Here is a 25,072-nt window from a genome sequence, read left to right on the forward strand (position 1 = left end):
AGAGGAATTAAGGTCAATGTTCCACTTTTGCCCTGCTGGAAATTCCAGCTAAAAACCAGTTTAAGATGGACAAGCTTCTGGCACAAGACGTGTTTTGCTAACTTTTAGTTGGTGAATGAGCTGTGCACCAGCTCGACCAGCCGATATAGTCAGCCAGTCCACCAGTTTGACCATCAGCTTTCTCTACCAGCTATAGACCAGCTTTGACCAGCCACAGAGCAGCTATGACCAGCTAGACGTGTCAGAAACACAACTTAAACCAGCTCAGAATACCAGCTGGTCGGGAATGGAATGGAATTTTCATCAGGGCATAGAATGCTGTAATATTCTGTTACCGTAGACGATGACGGTTGCCGTAGTGCTCCTGCGCTTAGCGACGATGTTCTTGGCGACGCAGGTGTAGTTGGCCGTGTCGGACAGGCGCGCCTGCTTGATGATCAGGTTGTGGTCGATGGTGATGTAGAAGTTCCGGTCGTCAGCCGGGTCGATGATCTCCTCGTTCTTCAGCCACTCCACCTGGGGAAACATCAGACAGACAGCACTGAGGAGGAGGGTGAGGAGGGTCTGAGGAAGATCACCACTCTTCACAATAGACACCAATAACTATAAACATAACCATAACTATAACCATAATGATAACCATAACTATAACCATAATGATAACCACAACCATAACTATAACCATAACCATAACTATAACCATAATGATAACCACAACCATAACTATAACCATAACCATAACTATAACCATAATGATAACCATAACCATAACTATAACCATAACTATAACCATAATGATAACCATAACCATAACCATAACCATAACTATAACCATAATGATAACCATAATGATAACAATAACCATAACAATAACCATAACTATAACCATAAAGATAACCATAACTATAACCATAACCATAAACATAACCATAACCATAATGGTGTGAGCGTCCACACCAAGAACTATAACTACATCCATAACGATGTGAGCATCTACACTGTGCAACATTCTGTGCGGATGGATTTTGACTGGCTGTCAGTGCTAAATTGCTTGGAAAGTAGTCCCAATGATATCATTCGTCACTGTAGTTGACGGTATATTTGAGGTGCGGATTCCATTTGAGTTAGAACGCCATCCACTTGAGTTACAACGATTATTAAAATGACATATTTATAGTTATTGTTATAGTTCTTGGCGTGGATGGGCCTTAATCCAGACCTGGGTCAAATACGTAATGGCTTTGGATTAAAATATTTTTCTGCGATTCACTGAGCTTGTCTGGGAACTATGAAGTACAAAAAGTGCAAACCATGCCTTCTGGTTCTCTCTAAGATGAAGCACAGAGTGTATTTGAATACAAAACAATTACGTATGTCACCCAGGCCCTCAATCTTCCAGAAAATATTTCCATGCGATATAGTATATTTTCATAAGTAGATAATGCATTTTATTTATGTATTTCTTTTACGTTTAGCTGGAAAAGAAAGAACGTCAATTTCGACTTTGCCGAATGTGGAAAACGCATCAGTGTTTAAAATAACTTTCCCTTTTATAGGGAACATCAATCTGCCACACTTCTGATATATGTCCTCGGTGTGAAACCATGTGAAAGGGGAAAGATGGTGTTGTTCTTGGAGTCTAAGTGGCTGATTGACCTTTCATGACCAGTTTACCTTCACCAAATTATGTGGATATTGCATTTCCAGTGCGGAGTATAAGAATGGCCTACTGTGTTTGGGCTTTGGCAGAGGATGATACACGACCCAGCTGCAAATGTAGCCTGACTCTCAGCACCATAAATAAAAGACAAACCCAGCACTTCCCTTTTTATTCACAAAAACAGTTTGATAAATGAAAGCCATAGCTCACGTTCCGGAGTTTATTTTTCTTTAATATCACTGCGGTTCTAATGTATGTTTCCTGGCTGGCTCGGGCAGCCTGTGTGTGTGATTTTAAACAGCAATTCCTGTATGCCAGCCAGATTTACAATGTCTGGTATTGGAAAATTTGGTCGTTAAAGCAGGAAAATACAGCACAAGTAACTCCAAAGCAGCTCAAAACACAGTTTACAAAATTGTGTTTCCATGGGCTGTACATATGCTCACATTAATTTTACAGTGCGTACTCACAATTATAAACATAAATATCCATTTTTATATTGTGGCAGTATTTCTTTCCATATGCATACCGGAAGCGTGCCAGGGGAAATATCTCAAACTGACAATAAGATTAAAAATAATATGCTGACGAAATAATCAGCTGATAACACAATCTCTGGAGGCATAATGTAGTTGTGCAAGCTGCTTTGGAGTAATCTGAGGTCTATTTTCTTGCCTTTAAACCATAAACTTTCAAAAGAACCTATACCAGCCATTATAAAACTGACAGGTTGTCAGAAACTGCTAAAATATCCTGTCCTTCATCATACACAAAAGCTGCGTGGGCAAATTGAATACGTGCACTAAACTGTCATTGTCTGATGAATCACAATAAAACACTTGCATTTATTTGTAAGTTAAAGTTAAAAAACAAATATGGATGAAATCCAGGCCTTTATGTGGGCTATTATCCTTTAAAATAAGCGGCAGCCTGTAGCCTAGTGGGTAAGCCTACTTGACTGGGACCTGGAAGGCTGGTGGTTGAAGCCAGTGTGGCCAAAGTGTGGCCAAAACAATAAGAGTCCAGCCGTTGGGCCCCTGAGCAAGGCCCTTAATCATTGCTCCAGGGGGGATTGTCCCCTGCTTAGACAAATCCACTGTTGCTTTGGATAAAAGTTAAATAACTGTCAGCTAAATGTAATTTGGGGCGGCCTGTAGCGTAGAGGTTAAGGTAAATGACTGGGACACGCAAGGTCGGTGGTTCTAATCCCGGGGAAGCCGCAATAAGATCCGCACAGCCGTCGGGCCCTTGAGCAAGGCCCTTAACCCTGCATTGCCCCAGGGGAGGATTGTCTCCTGCTTAGTCCAATCAACTGTACATCACTCCGGATAAGAGCGTCTGCCAAATGCCAGTAATGTAATATTCAGGTTTACACCATTACCTGTAGGCAAGTATCAGCTAACAACTGTACGGAAGTGTATGACACCTGCACTGAAGTGGTATTCAGTTGACAGTATTAGATCATATGCAATTCATTGACTGACAATGTCCACAGCCGCACATACTGAAATGTCCACAGGTAACTACTGTATATTCAGTACAGGTGTTCATTGTACGTCTTTCTGGATAAGCTGCAAAATCTGCTAAATGCTTTGCAATGTAATGTAATGTAATGTTGAAGTGACTGCTATCTGACGGCAGACACGCTACACGTTCTGATATGACCTCTATGGGAATGTTCTGGCCTGTCTGGTGACAGGACACGTCAGTGTGGGAAGATACCAGACTTCAGTAAGTGCTCTGGATGTCACCCACACTGAAGTCCCCTGTCAGTGAAGCAGGCCAGGACTTCACTTCCCAGAATCCCACAGTGGCTGAGAGAGGGCGGCCGGAGGCCTGGTCAGAAATGCTCCCAACATCACTGCAAAAGAGCTGCAGAAAATGTAGCAAACACAGGTCGTGTAGCTGTTCACAGGACAACAATACAACACAGAGTTACATGGCACAGTTGCAAGAAAGAAGCCTTTTCCTACGACCTCAACACGAAGTTAAGAGTCTGAAGTATGCAAAAGAAAACACTGAGAAGCCTGGAGCCTTTTGGAACGATGTGCTTGGGAACTGAAGAAACCAAATTTGTATTTTTTGCCCACCACCAAAGAAGATAAGGTACAGTACTGTGCAAACGTCTTAGGCACCTGTATAACGTTCTGTACAGATAAGATTCTTTCCAAAATGATTTAATGAAAGGTCCAACATACATGTACTATACATTTTAGTCATTTGGCAGAATAGTTAAAAACTGAATCAAATCAATATTTTTTGTGACCACCCTTCAGCGTTAAAACTGCATCACTTCTCTGAGATAGCCAATGCTGTCCTGCAGTTCTATAAGACAATCAGCAGGGAGGTTGTTCTAAGCATGTTGGAGAACTTGCCACAGTTCTTCTGCAGACTTTGGTTGGCTCCTTGCTTCTGATCTCAGACAGCCTTAATAAAGTTTTTATGTAAAACTTTTTTATGTTTTTATGTAGTTAACTGCTTACATTAATATGTAACTTTTTTAAGTTAAATACAAAAACGTCATTGTAAAATTTTTGGAAAATGAATATTTGGAAATCTCAAATGTGTTCTTTTATACAAAAAAATAAAAATATATATAATAAAGTCTAGGGTGCCTAAGACTTCTGCACAGTGCTGTATGTTTGGAGAAAAAATGGTGAAGCCTTTGTAGAGAAGAACACCTTGGCAACTGGATCTGTTATACTTGTGTTGTGTGGTAGCTGGGGGCACAGGGAATATGGTGCGATTGGAAGGAAGAATGGATTCCAGCAAACATCAATAAGTTTTAGAGGCTAATGTTCAATGGTCAGTCCAGTTTTATTTTATATGTTTTTGACAAAAATGTTGTGGTAGTCGATGTGATCTGCACCTGGAGGCTGGTACGTATGGAAAATAAACTGTAAAAACATTGCCTCAACCGTACTGCCACACTGTAAAACCTGGCAATAACTTACTACGCTTAGTGGAAATGAACTTTCCGCGACCTCTGAAACCTCTCACCCCACGTTCTGTGGGTGACCCCTCTTACCTCAGGCTAATCGTGCGGCGGATTACAGGTAATGGCCGCCCATTCCATATAAAAGCCACCACAGAGTAACACTGCCGACCTACAGCGGATAGGTCAACCTCAACACACTCAAGGCCATTGCAGAATTCCACCGTTAAGCAAACATTAAGCGATACAGTTCTTTATGCCCTCTTTCTGCTGGATATGATATGATGGCGGTTTGATTCTCCCTGGTTATAGTCTGCGTTAACGTGGTACACCGCAAAAAAGGAAACAATACGTGTCAATCTCAACCAGTATTTCAAGTATTTAAGTCTTAGGTTTAGACTTATTTCTTAAATCTTATTTATATTACTGTTGAGAGAGAGTGTGAGTAATTTCAAGATTTGCCAAAAGTGTGAGAAATTTTAAATGGTCAAGCAAACAGTAACTTAAAACAAACTATTATGTTCTACCTCAGAGGGAAAAAAAGATTTTAAGTCTCATTTCAAGACTAAAACACTTGTTATGACAAACGTATTTGCCGTACTGTACTGGTCTGGTACTCAGACTAATCTCTTTTCAGAAGTCTTGTAAGAAAACTTAAAGAAGCCAACTTCAGTAATCATACATAAGTAATGAAGCTCGAATGCTTGTGTTGCCCTGCGGTGTGCTCTGCTTCTCTCCACGTTTCATGTTCACGTTTAGAGTCGATATGGGAGTCCTCCTCAGACAGTAACCCTGTAATTGCTCCTTTCATTTCTGGAAGAAATGCACCAGTTCATATATTTTTGATGGTTTCCTCCCACGGTGAAGTGCCCCGTCGCTGTAACCCCCCTCTGTCGATTCAGGACGGCGTGGGCGGGAACGTGATCTCCGCCCAAACGCGTGATGGCAAGCTCGTTCCGTAGACGCCACAGTCGAACAGACATGAGGAGGAGGAGGATGATTGGTGCTCTGCGGTTACCAGATGGAATCACTCCCCAGTTTTCATTAAAAAGTGAACGCTCATATCCTCGAGCAACACCTCACCCCCAGCTCCAGTGTCAGAAGCTGACCTGGTCCATCCGATCCGACACACTGGCCTTACTGCTTGCCCACTATGGACACTTGGAACCTACACCTTTACACAGATAAAGTGACAGTGGAGGGATATTTTTGTTCTTCAAGGATCCAATTTCGTGAATGCACCCTGAAAGTTCAGTAATGTTCTTTTTGGGTACAAGAGAGTACATTTGCCAAGCAAAAAAATTACAAATCAACTCTATAATGCTGGCTAGGGGTATAATTTTATGTACCTATAGCATACCGCCCCAGCGACAAGAATTTCGCACGATGCACTCCTATTGCTAGTTTTGGTGTATGAAAACTCGGATGAATACTCTCTGTTGTTTAATTTTAAATTATTTTGTTATTTGGCTGACTCTGTTATCCAAAGCGACTTAGACTAAGCAGGGGACAGTCCTTGCTCAAGGGCCCAACACCTGTGTGGATCTCATTGTGGCTACACTGGGGCTTGAACAACCAACCTTCCAGGTCCCAGTCATGTAACTTAGCCACTACAGTGCTTCCCCTCTGAATAAAACAGTCTGCTAAATACCGTATTTTAATGATAAGTGTAAGTACGTTGCTCAGGGGAACAACAGCATTGTCCTACCTGGGAATCGAAAGGCTACAAGACCAGTTCCTTAACCATTATACTACACTACTGCTCATTCTTCCTCCCGGAGAGAATGACACGGCCAACAGCCCGGAACAGAAGAGTCCTCAGGGAACACAATGAAGGCGCAGGAAAAAATGCAGCAATAAAATGTGTGTATTGCAAAAAAACCAAAAGAAATAAGTCAATGTCAACAATATTTACAATACACAAAAATATAACAAAATATAACAATAAATATTTTAGACTTATATCAAATGATTTTTCACACATAAATGACATCCAAATATTAACATGCTAATACAATAATAAATAAGGTGGCCTGTAGTGGTTAAGGTACGTGACTGGGACCTGCAAGGTCGCCGGTTCGATCCCTGTTGTAGCCACAATAAGATCCGCACAGCCGTTGGGCCCTTGAGCAAGGCCCTTAACCCTGCATTGCTCCAGGGGAGGACTGTCTCCTGCTTAGTCTAATCAACTGTAAGTCGCTTTGAATAAAGGCGTCAGCCAAATGACATGTAATAATAAATGAAAAAAAAACAGAACAAAATATAACAATAAATACTTATATCAATATATGGTCTTATATCCAATGATTTTTCACACATAAATGACACTGTAATAATGCAGTGCTAATACAATAATAAATGAAAAGATGGACAGGATTTGCAGAACAGAACAGGACGACTCAGTGTGCGACTGATTATTATATTTTTTAATATGTCCTCATTGCAACATGAATGCTACAGGATGTACAAATGTACATGCATGTCGACAGATGAAAAGCATGTGCTTCTTCCCACAGTAGGCAGCTGAGACCGGGGAACCACAGGAGAGCGGACCGCCGCGGTGAGATGCCATAAAACAGAAAAGCCAGCCGGCTGAGAATCTGCACATGAGCCGGGTCACTTCCTCTGCATCCATTACTCCAGTTTATTATTTTTGGTCCGGATCCCCGTCAGGGTGAAGGCTGAAGATGAATGTTTATTTTTCGTTTACGTTTGTTGGTGAGCTCATTCTCTCTCCCATAACCTTCCCCTTTGACTAAATAAAGACCGGTAACGTCCAGCGTTTTGGTATCTCCCCGTGTCCAGCTCTTCTGTCCTACCCCCTCATGGCCTGGCACATACCCTTTTAAAGGGTCCAGGCCTGGCACATACCCTTTTAAAGGGTCCAGGCCTGGCACATACCCTTTTAAAGGGTCCAGGCCTGGCACAGAGCCTTTTAAAGGGTCCAAGCCTGGCACATACTCTTTTTAAGGGTCCAGGCCTGGCACATACCCTTTTAAAGGGTCAAAGTCAGTACCATGCTTTGTTTTCGCTTATGTGTCCTTCTGAGTCAACTGTCAATGTTATTTTAAGGACAGTGGCATTTAGCATTTGCCATAAGTCTTTATGCTAAACGGTAAATGGTAACGGCTGGCATTTATAAAGCGCCTTTATCCAAAGCACTGTACAATTGATGCTTCTCATTCACCCATTCATACACACACTCACACACCAATGGCGACTGGCTGTCATGCAAGGCACCAACCAGCTCATCAGGAGCATTTGCTCAGAGACACTTCAACACACCCTGGACAAGATCGAACCGGCAACCCTCCGAATGCCAGACGACCGCTCTTATGGCCTGATCCAATGTCGTGCTAAAGCAAGTAGGATTTATAAATGACGTCCAGGAAGCAATCGATCTTATAGACAACCAGCACATCTGAGCAGCTACGTTAATATGAAATTTGAAAAAAAAAAGAAAAAAAGAACCACCATTGATTTGAGAGATACGGTGGCCTATTCAAAGCCAAAGCCATTTCTGAGACCCAACAGAAAAAAAAAGTGTAATAATGAAATTTTTGACATAATACAAGTATCTCGGATGACACATGGTGCAGTGAAATATTTTTCAAAAATATTATTTTATGATTGAATGTCCCTTGTAGCATAGGTTTCAGCATAGAAAATTATTCTTGAGATTAAGATCAGAGACCCAATATGGGACTAAAATGAATTGCTGGGTCAAATATAGATATATAAAGGTTACTTTTCCCGTCTCGTGGCTGTGGGAGAAAAATGAGACAAGTTCAGAATTTCCTGACTCAAGGAAATTAAAAACCCACTGGAGTCTCGAGCCCAAACGCTAGTGCAGCGTCTCGGAGGTCGAATGTGAGAGAATTAATTCATATAGAGTTTTCCTGCAGAAAAAAAAGAAGCAAAAAAAACGTATTGATGGGTGTTAAGGCTGCATAGCGAAACGCAGTCAAACACACACCAGTGTGTTCAAAACGGCCGGTGTTTGCGGCAAACTATGCTTACAGGAAGCCGATACCTTCGAATGATCTTAAATGAACGCTCCACTTAGTTCGACGCCAACAACTTTCTCATTAAAATGTGACGTGACTTAGGCCCCGATGCCAGCTAGCTGATGAACTGCGTACGTGGGTGTGATCTAAGGGGACGTCATCCAATGAAATCACAGGGAAAGCATCATCGAGGGCGAGTGGATTGGGATTTCAGGCAATCCCAATGGTCAATGAATGTCCTAAAGATTCGCCTTTAGCCTAGCGGCGAAGGTAAATGATTAGGATGTCATACAGCGTGACTTACAGTTGATTAGACCAAGCAGGGAACAATCCCCCTGGAGCAATGTGAGGTTAAGGGCCTTGCTCAAGGCACAACAGTTGTGCAGATCTTAGTGTGGCTACACCAGGGATTGAACCACCAACCTTCTGGGTGATAATCATGTACGTTAGCCACTTAGCCATTAGGCTACAGACTGCCCCAGTCATGTACCTTATCCACTAGGCTACAGGCTGCCCCAGTCATGTACCTTAGCCACTAGGCTACAGGCTGCCCCAGTCCTGTACCTTAACCACTAGGCTACAGGCTGCCCCAGTCATGTACCTTAGTCACTAGGCTACAGGCTGCCCCAGTCATGTACCTTAACCACTAGGCTACAGGCTGCCCCAGTCATGTACCTTAGCCACAAGGCTACAGGCTGTCCCAGTCATGTACCTTAGTCACTAGGCTACAGGCTGCCCCAGTCATGTACCTTAACCACTAGGCTACAGGCTGCCCCAGTCATGTACCTTAGCCACTAGGCTACAGGCTGCCCCAGTCACTTACCTCAGCCACGAGGCTACAGGCTGCCCCAGTCATGGACCTTAGCCACTAGGCTACAGGCTGCCCCAGTCATGTACCTTAGCCACTAGGCTACAGGCTGTCCCAGTCATGTACCTCAGCCACTAGGCTACAGGCTGCCCCAGTCATGTACCTTAGCCCCGAGGCTACAGGCTGCCCCAGTCATGTACCTTAGCCACTAGGCTACAGGCTGCCCCAGTCATGTACCTTAGCCACTAGGCTACAGGCTGCCCCAGTCACTTACCTCAGCCACGAGGCTACAGGCTGCCCCAGTCATGGACCTTAGCCACTAGGCTACAGGCTGCCCCAGTCATGTACCTTAGCCACTAGGCTACAGGCTGTCCCAGTCATGTACCTCAGCCACTAGGCTACAGGCTGCCCCAGTCATGTACCTTAGCCCCGAGGCTACAGGCTGCCCCAGTCATGTACCTTAGCCACTAGGCTACAGGCTGCCCCAGTCATGTACCTTAGCCACTAGGCTACAGGCTGCCCCAGTCATGTACCTTAACCACTAGACTACAGGCTGCCCCAGTCATGTACCTTAGCCACTAGGCTACAGGCTGCCCCAGTCATGGACCTTAGCCACTAGGCTACAGGCTGCCCCATTTTTTAATAAAAAGCTGGCCCAACACCTCATTAATATGAATTTAAAATAGGACCTCTACATTCCCATTAGAAAAGTGATATACAGAAGACTCACTACGCAGTCCCGTCATTTGGAAAAACATCGACTCGCTGTTTATTAAGCTGACGGCGATATTCTTACAGTAAATGTATTACTTTTCTTGATAGAAGTTTTGTTATATAGCAGGCTGTCAGTGCGCAAGTCGACTCTGCATGTACGGAATACAAGAGGAACCTGGCATCAAATAAAAATCTGTTCCCTTGCTGAATTTTGCTGAGATTTCTTTCATGTTTTGTACATAAAGTTTATGGCGTTTGTTTTTAACTGAAAGAGGTTTATGGTTATTGTATTTGCTTAAAGAGACCGTATGGTCCTGAAGATGAAGATTTGAGAGGTCAGCTAAAGTGCTTGAAAATAATGCGTTGTTGATGATACATAATGCAATCACACATGCCCTGTTCCTAGATCCAACATCCTGTAGGTTTTGACTTCAACCCGAACAAAGCACACCTCCCATATCAGGACCTGCCCCTGGGTCTGGTCCAAGGTGGAAGTACCTGGAACACCCCCAAAGGGAGGCTCCCAGGGGCCAACCTGATCAGGAGCCTGAACCTCCTCACCTGAATCCAGCTCACCTGACTCCTCACCTGACTCCTGCTCACCTGACTCCTGCTCACCTGAGTCCTCACCTGAGTCCTCCTCACCTGAGACCTGCTCACCTGAGTCCTCATCTGACTCCTCACCTGAGACCTGCTCATCTGACTCCTCACCTGACTCCTCACCTGAGACCTGCTCACCTGACTCCTCACCTGAGTCCTCACCTGAGACCTGCTCACCTGACTCCTCACCTGACTCCTCACCTGAGACCTGCTCACCTGACTCCTCACCTGACTCCTGCTCATCTGAGTCCTCCTCACCTGACTCCTGCTCACCTGAGTCCTCCTCACCTGACTCCTACTCACCTGAGTCCTCCTCACCTGACTCCTCACCTGACTCCTGCTCACCTGACTCCTCACCTGACTCCTGCTCACCTGAGTCCTCCTCACCTGACTCCTCCTCACCTGACTCCTCCTCACCTGACTCCTCACCTGACTCCTGCTCACCTGAGACCTCCTCACCTGACTCCTCACCTGACTCCTCCTCACCTGACTCCTCACCTGAGACCTGCACACCTGAGTCCTCCTCACCTAACTCCTCACCTGACTCCTGCTCACCTGAGTCCTCCTCACCTGACTCCTCCTCACCTGACTCCTCCTCACCTGACTCCTCACCTGACTCCTGCTCACCTGAGACCTCCTCACCTGACTCCTCACCTGACTCCTCCTCACCTGACTCCTCACCTGAGACCTGCACACCTGAGTCCTCCTCACCTGACTCCTCACCTGACTCCTGCTCACCTGACTCCTGCTCACCTGACTCCTCCTCACCTGACTCCTCCTCACCTGACTCCTCACCTGACTCCTCACCTGACTCCTGCTCACCTGAGTCCTCCTCACCTGACTCCTGCTCACCTGAGTCCTCCTCACCTGACTCCTGCTCACCTGAGTCCTCCTCACCTGACTCCTCCTCACCTGACTCCTCACCTGACTCCTCACCTGAGTCCTCCTCACCTGACTCCTCCTCACCTGACTCCTCTTTCTCATGATTCAAATGTGGCAACATTGTCGCAGATCTTCACTAAACTGTGAAAAAATCTGACTGTGAACGAAATGTCTATATGAATATTTATGTGGGCTTAAATATTCATTTCTTTTTCGCATTATTATTTTAAACTGGCAAACAAGCTTTCCTTCCAAAACAATGTTCAGAACAAGGCCAATGTCATTTTTATTTGAAACTTTGACACATGGACTCTCGAGCTGTAGTCTAAAATAATATCATTGTCACAGAAGAAGCTGGTAGCAAAGATATGTACTTTTGAAGAAGTATACTAATTAGATTTTTAGGCAAAAAACAAGTGGAACAAAAAAATGAATGTGTGGGATTGAAGCAGAAAAATAATCAAGATTGCATAACAGAATTTAATCAAAACCCTCATTTAGAAAATAATCATAAATTGTCTTTCAGATATTTACAAAATATGTTTCCCAATTAAAGAACCATCATTATAACTTGCCCACAGTGCCACAGGGCAACATAACTATTTTTTAAAGCAGTCGAGGTGTCTCTCAGCAAGGCATTAACCCCAAATTGCTCCCAATGAGCTGGTCGGTACCTTGCATGGCATCCTATCGCCGTTAGTGTGTGTGTGTGTGTGTGTGTGTGTGTGTGTGTGTGTGTGTGTGTGTGAACGGGCGAATGGGAGGTATTCATGGCAAAGTGATTTGGATAACAGCGCTATATAAATGCAGTCTATTTACCATTTACCATAGAAAATACAGTATATCAGGCACAGTGCCCATTTAAAAGACAGATCTGTTGTGCCAATTCGGTAAAATAATGATGGCAGCGTGTCTCAACTTCTCTCCACGTATCCCCATCACTAGCTCCAGTGCAGCACTCCAGGCTCCATACTGTGCAGGGATTAGTGTGATAGTGTGCAGGGATTAGTGTGATAGTGTGCTGATAGTGTGCAGGGGTGAGTGTGATAGTGTGCAGGGATTAGTGTGATAGTGTGCTGATAGTGTGCAGGGGTGAGTGTGATAGTGTGCAGGGATTAGTGTGATAGTGTGCTGATAGTGTGCAGGGGTGAGTGTGATAGTGTGCAGGGGTTAGTGTGATAGTGTGCAGATAGTGTGCAGGGGTGAGTGTGATAGTGTGCAGGGATTAGTGTGATAGTGTGCTGATAGTGTGCAGGGGTGAGTGTGATAGTGTGCAGGGGTTAGTGTGATAGTGTGCTGATAGTGTGCAGGGGTGAGTGTGATAGTGTGCAGGGGTTAGTGTGATAGTGTGCAGGGATTAGTGTGATAGTGTGCTGATAGTGTGCAGGGGTGAGTGTGATAGTGTGCAGGGGTTAGTGTGATAGTGTGCAGATAGTGTGCAGGGGTGAGTGTGATAGTGTGCAGGGATTAGTGTGATAGTGTGCTGATAGTGTGCAGGGGTGAGTGTGATAGTGTGCAGGGGTTAGTGTGATAGTGTGCTGATAGTGTGCAGGGGTGAGTGTGATAGTGTGCAGGGATTAGTGTGATAGTGTGCTGATAGTGTGCAGGGGTGAGTGTGATAGTGTGCAGGGGTGAGTGTGATAGTGTGCAGGGATTAGTGTGATAGTGTGCAGGGATTAGTGTGATAGTGTGCAGGGATTAGTGTGATAGTGTGCTGATAGTGTGCAGGGGTGAGTGTGATAGTGTGCAGGGGTTAGTGTGATAGTGTGCAGGGATTAGTGTGATAGTGTGCTGATAGTGTGCAGGGGTGAGTGTGATAGTGTGCAGGGGTTAGTGTGATAGTGTGCAGGGATTAGTGTGATAGTGTGCTGATAGTGTGCAGGGGTGAGTGTGATAGTGTGCAGGGATTAGTGTGATAGTGTGGAACCATGAACACACAACTGCACTGTCTGCATCAAGCATATTTAAATTGAGTTTATCTACATAATCAGCCCCAGTATATTTGTATGCAATGAAATATGAATGAATGGTGTGTCTGATTCACAGAGATTATTGAAAATAAACACCTGCAGTAGGCATGAATTAGGGCAGTCAGAAGCCTGATGAGAATGTATTTTATGTATATATATTCTGTTTCTGGGTATCTTTGGACTAACAGAGACCATGATTATTTGTCATTACAGGCTGAGTCCTGCCACACTACAGTCCAGTCTGCTCTCCGTTAAGCAGACTGCTTCACTATGCCAACAAAAATAACAATGTAACTTCAGGAATATTATTCATTCGAAATGGTACAATTCACTGAATTGAGATATAAGAGAACTGTAGGGTGGCCCATGGGAGTAGAGTCAGATGGATATTATGAGTGTGTGGTAGTATAGCCTACTGCATAACCTGACAATTTCTATTTGCTCCCTGTAGGGGACAAAAGTCTCTGGTCTTAGTCACAAGAGCCACATATTCTAGTGCACTAAAAAATGTTTTAGTCTTGCAATGAGTCTTATTTTTTTAATCAGTAAAAAAAATTAGCTGGTTACTAAGTTACTGTTTGCTTGACAAGTGAAATTTTATCACCCCATTGCCAAATCTTGAAATGAGTCAAACTGCTTCACCGCATTGGCAACATTTCTGTCTTACGTTTTAAATAATAGAAATAAGATTAACTAAATATAAGACATTTGTTCAGACTGACTTTTTTCTTTTCTTTTTTTTTTTTTGCTGAATACTGATATGCTGAAAACCTACTCTACAAGGGACATTCAATAAAATAATGATAATAATACTTTCACTGGAACATTTTGATAAGGTTCTAAATTTTTTTAAATCGTCACAGAAAATTAAATACCGATCCTTTTTTCGGCCATTTAAGAGGATACTGGAGACCTCAGTAACCCGAGAGGATAGGGCATTTTGTCCGGAACGAAACGCCTAGTGACACCATTTTGAAAAGCAAGGGTTATGATAAAGCTGTGTGGTGGTACAGGCTAAGTAAGAGGCTCTCTGACATGAACTTCCACCACCTTTCCCAGAATCGAAATGAAGGCGCAGGAGCGTAATTGGCCGCCCGCGGTAACAGCATCAGACAGGGTCTCGGCCCGGACAGAAACGGCGGTTGTTCGGGAGAGAGATACTCACAGACCTTCGGCTGAGAAGGCTGACCCGGGCCCCGGCTGAAACGCGAGCCCCATCAATACCGCTTTGCTCATAACGGCGTGGAGAGCGTGTTTCAGAGAGGCTGGAGAGACGTTAAGAGGCCACCCCATTACACGATAAGCACAAACGTCTCCGTGCACGTAATCGAGGGCGATCGCTCTTCCGGGTGTGCGATCTGATTCAGCATAGCTAATCCTCTCTGCGCACAAGTCAAGAGCTAATTCTCCCATAATCCTCTCCGCTCACAAGTCAAGAGCTGTTTCTCCCATAATCCTCTCTGCGCACAAGTCAAGAGCTAATTCTCCCATAATCCTCTCCGCTCACAAGTCAAGGGCCATTTTCGCTGAAGAGGGCAATTAAAATTTTTAACAAAACTGGCAGCGTTTTAACAGGTGACAATGAGGACAGGGGTGTGCTGGGTTTTTAGAAACGTGTGTGATCACCCCCCTCTCACACACACCCATATAAATGTTCATAAAATTCATCATCACTCTGACCATCTCACACACACCAGAGTGTTCCCAAAGTGCCGGCTGCTGTCTAAATGGCCAACTACTCACGTGTAGCTGACCGGCTACTCTATAAAACAATAATTATATCTTTAATTATACATCATGGTAACTGTAATTATAAAGACAGTAGCCCAATAATATTGTCCGCTGACAACTGCATTGTCACACGCACTAGCTTCATGTATCAATGTAACGGTAATTTATTTGCTCTCTTGGGAGAGAGGAAAGCACCTACTGCTGCTCTCCGCGCAGACAGCTCGTCATTTTCTCTCCGAACGCGATGTAACGTAGTCACCTAAACCATAATCAGCACTGAGTCTGTTGTATTTTCTGTGGGCTTTTTCACATATTAGCTAGCTAGTCAACGCATTAAGTTCTATCAGCGTTTACCCAGTTAGCAAACTACCCTCAACAGTAAAATAGTTGTAACATGATGAGAATAAAGTATAGCAGGGCTATTGTCCTATATTGTGTTCCATGCCATAGCCTAATGGCTCGCTAACTTTACAATTGACACATTCTTGAACAGTTTGCTGACTTTGGGTCAGGTGATCTTAATTAACATTGATACTAATAAGAATATAGCCTACCGGGCAGGTGAAGTGTAATGGAGGAGTTAACGTTTATATAAACCTTATCTAACGTTAACAATTTATGAAATTGAAATCCGGTTCAATTCATTAGCCGTCCCAAGCTGAAGGGCGTCACGAAAATAAAAGCGCAGGCGATCGACGTTGTGAAGCCACTTCGATTTTTAGGCTATAAGCAAAAAGGAGAAACCACTGTATCCACTGCTGGTCTCCGTCGGAGCTTTGTAGAGCATTGGTGTCTCCTGACATGGATTGGGAAGAGTCCAATGGCATAGGTTTGGGTTGATTTTACCAATGGGGTATTTTATTATTAAGAAAGACCTGAGTGATTAAATTTGCGCCCTAAATTATATCATATTGGAATGGTTTTTGGTTTTGCAGAGGGGGATCAGTCAGCCTCCACACCAGTGCCAGTCAGGCCCCAGTCAGCCTCACAGACAGGCCCACAGATAGCACCAATGCCAGCCTCACAGACAGGCCCACAGAGACCCAACGCCAGCCTCACAGACAGGCCCACAGAGACCCAAAGCCAGCCCCACAGACAGGCCCACAGACAACACCAACGCCAGCCTCACAGACAGGCCCACAGATAGCACCAACGCCAGCCTCACAGACAGGCCTACAGAGACCCAACGCCAGCCTCACAGAGAGCCTCCATGCAGTGCAGAGATAGAGGAGGAAGAAGCCCATGCCTTAATAAACAAATCAGTTCAAATTGACACAACATCAGTTCCCAGCTTCCAAGAGGAGCTTAATAGAGCATTGGTGTCTCTTGACATGGACTGGGAAGAGTCCAGGGGCATAGCTTTACTTTAGGCTAAATGCCTCTAATGTAATGTAATGTAGGGACACAAATGGGCTTTAGGCTAAATTCCTGTAATGTAATGTAGGGACACAAATGGGCTTTAGGCTAAATTCCTGTAATGTAATGTAGGGACACAAATGGACTTTAGGCTAAATTCCTGTAATGTAATGTAGGGACACAAATGGGGGATGTTCGGAGGGGATGTAACCCCCACTGGAAGCTGAGGCATTCTGCATTTATTATAGACTTCTGACCACCATTTCATGTCATCTAGAGCCTTCATTTATAGATAATTATGGTGGCCAACACAGTCATTAACAGACACACAGACACAGGAGTGCAGCACATTAATGAATCCTTTTCTCAAATTTGCCAGTTGAATGAACACATTTTTTGTTTTAAGGCAGGTTCTGTTGCCTATTCAAACCAATGATCTGTAAACATGTATTTACATTTTTAAAAAATCAAACGACTAATTATTATTCAAAATACAGTGGTGTCATGTTCCAGTTTATTCTCCTTCGCTTTTTGCTGGTGTCTGCACACACATCTCAAAGGCGCCCCAAATAAAACAATTTGCTACTCATCAATATACTAAAAATAATAGTTTAATTCAACAAACATAGGCTGTTACCCATACCATTAAGCCAGCTCCCACAATAAATAATAATTTGTTGCTGGAGATCAGATACCATTTCAAAAGATTGTGCTGTCCACTCTGTACCCAGTTATGTGGAAGAAAATTCCCTTGTTATCCTCCGAAGGTTAGCCTACTTTTGTAATATTTTGGTGGGATGTGAAACAGGTCGGATGTCGCCCTGCTAGCACCAGCACAGGGGACATGTATCGACCACCAGTCACGGTCTTTCTGAAAGTGGAGCTACTCTAAGCCATAAAAGGTGGCGTGCATGAAACTGAAATTATATTTCACTGCATCAACATATCTAAGCATCTCCTCTAATCGTTTACCTGCTGCAACAGCAAGAGAGACCTTTTTAAATACACTGCAAAAAGTCTGTCTTCACATTTTAGACTTCAAATCTTTTTTTCCCCCTCTGAAGAAGAAAATATCAGCTTGTTTTAAGTTACTGTTCGGTTGACAAGTAAAATTTTCTCACCCCACTGGCAAATATTTCAACGAGGAAAACTGCCTTACCTTGTTATGTAATGTTTTCACTTATTTTTTAGTGAAACAAAAACTAATACAAATAATATTTAAAGTCTAAACACTACTTGCTGAGACTGACTTCCTTTTGCAGCCTGTCACCACAACATGGCAATACTGGCAGGGCACAACAGCAAGCATACTGTATCCTTCTGACCATATCCTCTTCATCGCCACGGCCTTGTCTTAAATGGTAAATGTCTGCAGTTATATAGCGCCTTTATCCAAAGCGCTGTACAATTGATGCTTCTCATTCACCCATTCACACACACACACACACACACACACACACCAACGGCGTTTGGCTGCCATGCCAGGTACAAACCAGCTCATCAGGAGCATTTGGGGGTTTGGTGTCTTGCACAGGGACACTTTGACACGCCCAGGGTGGGATCGAGCCAATGAGACGACCGCTCTAACCGCCTGAGCCAATGAGACGACCGCTCTTACAGCCTGAGCCAATGAGACGACCGCTCTTACAGCCTGAGCCAATGAGAGGACCGCTCTAACCACCTGAGCCAATGAGACGACCGCTCTAACCGCCTGAGCCAATGAGAGGACCGCTCTAACCACCTGAGCCAATGAGAATGTTCCAGTTTATTCTCCTTCGCTTGTCCGTGCCGTCTGCACACACACCTTTGCCGGTCTCTCACAAAGATGCTCCAAATAAAACAATTTGCTACTCATCAATATACTAAAAATAATAGTTAAATTCAACAAACATAGGCTAACTGTTGGCCATCTTAAATGAGTGGTAGCAGACCGCTGGTTACTGAACCGCTGGGAGCGTTCTGGAGCGTTCGGGAGCGTCGGATACCTCCATGCCTGTTGCCATTCCAGGAATTCCACCTCACAATTCCCATTTGGAATTTTGCTGCTGAAGTGCTTTTGGTACGGATGTGCCCTCTTGTCTGACAGTGGCAGCCGAATTCAGCGTACCTCACCCAAGAGAGTGTGTTATCGGCCGGCTAAACGCTTTTCCTCGTGGATGGATCCCACAGGGCAGCATTAAGACTCACCGATGCTTGAAGAGTCGCGCATGTGAAATGTTTTATCATGTCCAGTGCTAGTGCTAGAGCCTGTTTGTTTTCAGCGCCCTGTTTTTGAGTTATGTACCCTTATAACAAAACACATGTATCCTTGACGGCAATAAATATTTCTTGCATTTCATAGACCTTTCTCTTTTTTATTATCTTTTGTCATCTTTTGTTGAGTATTTCACTTGTTTTGTTTTTACATCTATAGGGTCATATAATCTCACACGGACATCAGTCCAACTCTCTCTCTTCCTCTCTTCCTCTCTCCCTTTCTCTCTCTCTCTCTCTCTCTCTCAAACACACACACACACACACACACACCTATCTCTGCAAATGTTTTTAATCCTCATTCGCCCCTCCCCTTTCATTACCGTGGGATTCTGGGATCCTCACAAACGCAATCAGAACGTTTGCTGGAGGACTGACCTGGGGTCAGCCAGGCATGCAGAAGGATGTTCCTGTGTAAATGTCTAATGGGGAGGACTGACCTGGGGTCAGTCAGGCATGCAGAAGGATGTTCCTGAGGTCTGCAACAGCCAGGCCACACTGCAGCCCCTTATGACATTTTTTACATTTTTACATTTTTGTCACTTAGCAGACGCTTTTAATCCAAAGCGATTCACAAGTGCATAGGTTCTTCCACAAGTTAAAGCATCACATCCATAACTAGTAAAATACACATGAAGTGTTGTTAATGAATCCTTTACTCAAATTTGGCAGTTGAATGAACACATTTTTGTTTTAAGGCAGGTACTGTTGCCTATTCAAACCAATGATCTGTAAACATGTATTGACAGGATTTTTTTTTTTTAAAGATTGTTAATATTGTAAAACTAATAAGATGTCGAAGATTGGTGGCTTCGATTATTGTGACTAATACAAAATCAAACGACTAATTATTATTCAAAATACAGTGGTGTCATGTTCCAGTTTATTCTCCTTCGCTTGTTGCTGGTGTGTGCACACACATCTCAAAGACGCTCCAAATAAAACAATTTGCTACTCATCAATATACTAATAATAATAGTTTAATTCAACAAATATAGGCTGTTACCCATACCATTAAGCCAGCTCCCACAGTAAATAATCGTTTACTGGTGATCAGGCGGGCTGCAGCATTCTGGACCAGCTGGAGGGGCAATGTGACACGGAGCACGCCCTCCCACCCCCTCTGATCACCCGAAAGCCATTACCTAGCAACAACAGCCAGCTCTGCGTTCGGCCGAGACGGACAAACCGGAAAGAAACAGCGGAAATGTAGCCCTCTTCCGACCGAACACCCGGAGAAAACGAGCGGCTTGCTGAAAAAAAAAGCTCTGTTTTTGAGCCAATTATTCCGCTGGCACGGAATCGAGTCCTCCTGGTGATTTCACCGGGAGAGGACTGAGTGAGCGCCGGCCTTGCCTGCTCGTGTTTGTGAGATGCTAGAGAGGCCGTGGAATAATTAATTAAGCACATTTAGCAAGGACAGGACCACAATTACCATTAATTATGGCAGTGATACCATCGTTCCTATTCCTGTTATCTATTCAAAAAGTCACATTTTTAATGAATCACAGCAGTCTCTCTCTTACAATGAGAGACCGTGGTGACTTTCTGGAGAGCGTGAAATTCTGTTCTGCATATGATCAGAATTAAAAAAAAATTCATATTGTCCCTATATTAATATTAACACTAATAATAATTATTATTAGTAGTAGTAGTTGTAGTAGTATGCATCAGTGTTAAATGCTTCCTAATGTTTGCACAATATTTAAATAACGCTGTAGTTTTCAAGTGAAAGCTTTTCATATTGATATGGACACCAGATTGTGTCAGTCAGGTTTCAGGAGTAGAGGCGTTTGTCCTCACCATCCCAGGGCACTGGGAGGTGAACAGTATTCAGATTACCATCCCAGGCACTGGGAGGTGAACAGTATTCAGATTACCATCCCAGGCACTGGGAGGTGAACAGTATTCAGATTACCATCCCAGGCACTGGGAGGTGAACAGTATGCAGATTACCATCCCAGGCACTGGGAGGTGAACAGTATTCAGATTACCATCCCAGGCACTGGGAGGTGAACAGTATTCAGATTACCATCCCAGGCACTGGGAGGTGAACAGTATTCAGATTACCATCCCAGGCACTGGGAGGTGAACAGTATGCAGATTACCATCCCAGGCACTGGGAGGTGAACAGTATTCAGATTACCATCCCAGGCACTGGGAGGTGAACAGTATTCAGATTACCATCCCGGGCACTGGGAGGTGAACAGTATTCAGATTACCATCCCGGGCACTGGGAGGTGAACAGTATTCAGATAACCATCCCAGGCACTGGGAGGTGAACAGTATGCAGATTACCATCCCGGGCACTGGGAGGTGAACAGTATTCAGATTACCATCCCTGGCACTGGGAGGTGAACAGTATGCAGATTACCATCCCGGGCACTGGGAGGTGAACAGTATGCAGATAACCATCCCAGGCACTGGGAGGGGAACAGTATTCAGATTACCATCCCAGGCACTGAGAGGGGAACAGTATTCAGATTACCATCCCAGGCACTGGGAGGTGAACAGTATTCAGATTACCATCCCAGGCACTGGGAGGTGAACAGTATTCAGACTACCATCCCAGGCACTGGGAGGTGAACAGTATTCAGATGACCATCCCGGGCACTGAGAGGTGAACAGAATGCAGATTATTGGTCACTGTGTCCTTCAGGAAAGAAACAGCTGGACATCTGAAACAGCCCGATGCATTATACACCAGCCCTGATGACTGGGCTTCATCACAAAACACAATTTACATTTCATAAAAGCGCTGTCAATCTCACCATCAACCGCAGACAACAAAATTTAGTCAAAATCTATAATAAAATCTGCAATTTAGTCCAAAATATAAAAAACAACCCTCATGTTTCCCTCACTGAGGTTTGAGTGTTGTTCTGCATTTAAAATAAAACCGTATTTACAAAAGAGCTCGCGGCACAGGCATCTGTGCATATGGACTTGTGGCTCAGGTAATGTAAACAGATGGGTTATAAACATAAATTACAGTTTGCTCGAGGTATTGGGCATTAACGAGAGAACCGCAGCAGATAACCTCTTTAGAGGTCCAGCCAAGTCATGTTTTTCTTGCATTTTAAGTGTTCATTAAACCACAAGACGAAGATATACAGTATGCCTACTTTCTAAAAAAATGTGGCAACAGGATACAGTTTCCTTTAGAAGTAAATATGCCATTCTGAAAACAAGTACTGGGGGTTCTCATTGGGTGCCCAGAGTTGCACTGCTGATAGGTTAAAAGATAAATACCATGTTAACAATGCAATAAACAAAGACCAATACTACATAACACTGCAGTACAGTGGATTTATATCTCAGTTCAGCGGGCCCACTGTGTTCCCAGTGAACATTTCACACAGTGACCATTTCATAGTGAAAATTCTCTGAAACAAGTATGAGGCATTCAGGTGAAAACCTGGCTACATTACATTACTGTACATCACAGCAATTTAGCTGACACTTTCATCCAAAGTGACATACAGTTGATTTAACTACGCAGAGGACAATCCCCTCTGGAGCAATGTGGGGTTAAGGGCCCAACAGCTGCACTGATCTTATTGTGGCTTGAACCAACAACCTTCCAGGTCCCAGTCAAGCACCCTGTCCACTAGGCTATAGGCTGCCCCATTTGGCTACATGTGGCTGAAAAGTGAAAGTTTAGGCTATATCTGCGTGAAACCTGAGTTATACTGGGGTTAACCTTGTCCGTTTATATCAAACCATCTCTTACTCTAGATTTCCACCTAGAATTCTAGTGCATTTGATTTATATTCTGCTGCTAATTGATAATAATAATAATAATAATAATAATAATAATTCCTTGCATTATTATAGCACTTTCAGCACACTCAATGAGCTTTACAGTGATGAGGGGGAAACTCGGCTCAAGCACCCACCTGGGTGATGCACGGCAGCCATTTTGTGCCAGAATGCTCACTACACACCAGCTGAGGTGAAGAGGGAATGAACACTTATTTAGCCAATTGAATCAGGGGATGATTAGGTGGCAGGTTGAAAGAGCCAGTTTCAGAATTTAATGACCACCGTGGGCCAGGACCTCGGTTTCACTTGTTATCCGAAAGACGGTGTCACCTACAGCTGAATATTGAGTGGACGTGTTGCTGGGAAGTTTTGTGTAAGAGTATAATGCGCTGCGCTCTGTGTCCTGAGTGTTACCTTTATCTTAACGGCTTTACCTTTTAACTGGGATTAGCGTCTCTCACGGCTGCTAAAATGAGAAAACCACCGAGTCATTTAAGTCACCTTCACACGTGATGTCATCGGCGCACAGCGCAGAAAGAGAGCAGGAAACGCTAATCTCTTCAAAGCAAAATTAATCCCTCTTTTTGAAAAAAAAAAAAAAAAAAAAAGTGAAAGGAGGTTAATATTTTACAGGAAAAGCCAGACAAAATGCTTCTTTTGAGATAAGGCGAAAGACGTGACACTGCTCTTTAAATGAAGACGTACTGCGTCTTTCTGAATCAGGAGCTGAAGGGCGCTGCCCCTGAGACTGTGCAGAAATGCCACACTTTGCATGCATCAGCACCACAGAAACATGCATAATTAGACATTATTATCTCTCTGTTCCTACCTACCTGCCTCCCTCACTCTCACTCCCTCTCCCTCTATTTTACTCTTTCTCTGTCCCTCTCTCTCTATCTCTGTCAGTCCCTCCCTCTCTCTTGCTCTCTATATCTATCTCTCTGTGTCTCTGCCTCTCTCTCTATCACACTCTCTCTCTGTCTTTCCCTCTTTCTTGCTCTCTCTTGTGTGTGTGTGTGTGTGTGCGCGCCAGGTTGAGAGGGGGGATTTCTCTGCTCTCCACTCTGTAAATAATCTACATAAAGTGGTACTCCATTACAGGATATTAGCAGCCCTTAGGGCTTGCATTCACCTTCTTGTGGACCATGGCCTGGTCATCATTACACTGTTGGGCAATATTGAGGGAGACGTCATACCATCACAATACTGCATGTAGATGCTATAATGCTATTTTTGACAGGTTTGCTTGCCGTATTAGCACTAGGAGCTACATTACATTACATTACATTGTAGGCCTTCGGCGGATGCTCTTATCCAGAGTGACGTACAATAAAGTGCAGACCCATAACCAGGGACATAACCCTGAAAGACCCGAGAGGGAAGCGCAGTTCCGCAGCACGGCTAGGAATGACCACAGAGAAAAGGACTTGGCCCTTGTAGATTAATCTGATGAGACACAAAAGTACAAACAGAAGTAGGAATAAAATAGTTTTAGCAAGCACAACGCTGGTAATAAAACAGGAATACACTTATGTGAGAACTACGATGAACAGCTCACATAGCCAAGCGAGCTTGCTGGCTAGCACCAGACAAGTGTGCACTATCTCTCCAGAGAACACAAATTAATATTTATTTTAAAGAACATATAAATATAAAATATAGTTATTAAGACACAACACAATACATAAACAACATTAGTAGATTAGCAAAAAGTGTTGTGTGATGCCAACTACATTTTAAAATTGAATTATGGAAATGTACCAAACAAAAATGAGACATAAGAGGATAAAGATGAACTTTTGGGATTTTTCTTATTTCCTCCAACGCACCACACACTTGTCTATGGTCAGCAAAGAACATATCTAGGCCAAGCAGAACAGAAGACTGTTTCATATTCAAAGCAGTACTCTTTTCCAACTTCTGCAGATTAATTCTCGGGCGTGTGTGTCGTCTTCGTTTTGTTTCTGTCACCTTTAAAAACTTCATTTCCTCCCACACTTGTCAACTTCGCGAAGCTGCTAGCCACACTTGCCTACCGCATTAAGACCGTGAAAATCGAATCCTACACGCGGGAAAAATAAATAAAAATCTTTGTCAACGCACGACAAACAACTAACAAACATCTCCTCCGGTTGCTTTTTTGGCACGTCCTTGCCGCGCGATGCAACGCTTTCTCTTGCTCGTCCGTACTTATTTAAAAAGGTCAAAATTCCAGTAAACATTACATTAAGATACCAGAAATTACATGTGAAAGAGACCTCCGCACTTGCGTTTGTTGTAAATTGCTGGCAGAACTAAATTATCATATAAAATGGCAAATCTTTTGAGGGAAAACCAATCTGGCTCATTATTTTACACTGGCACTGTGCAACAGTGTTCCCCTCCGTCTGG

The 25,072-nt window shown here is 43.8% G+C and overlaps 1 protein-coding gene across 3 annotated transcripts in view; it reads right to left on the minus strand.

Annotated features, from left to right (window-relative positions):
- Positions 1-25,072, minus strand: part of LOC133142022 (netrin receptor UNC5C-like) — a 239,020-nt gene that overhangs the window by 54,769 nt on the left and 159,179 nt on the right. For all 3 annotated transcript variants that reach the window (XM_061262940.1, XM_061262939.1, XM_061262938.1), the window contains exon 5: positions 336-516. In XM_061262940.1, coding sequence (XP_061118924.1) covers positions 336-516 — 181 coding nt within the window. The remainder of the gene's footprint in view (positions 1-335; positions 517-25,072) is intronic.

This window comes from Conger conger, chromosome 12 (genome assembly GCF_963514075.1).
Source record: "Conger conger chromosome 12, fConCon1.1, whole genome shotgun sequence".
Lineage (NCBI taxonomy): Eukaryota > Metazoa > Chordata > Actinopteri > Anguilliformes > Congridae > Conger > Conger conger.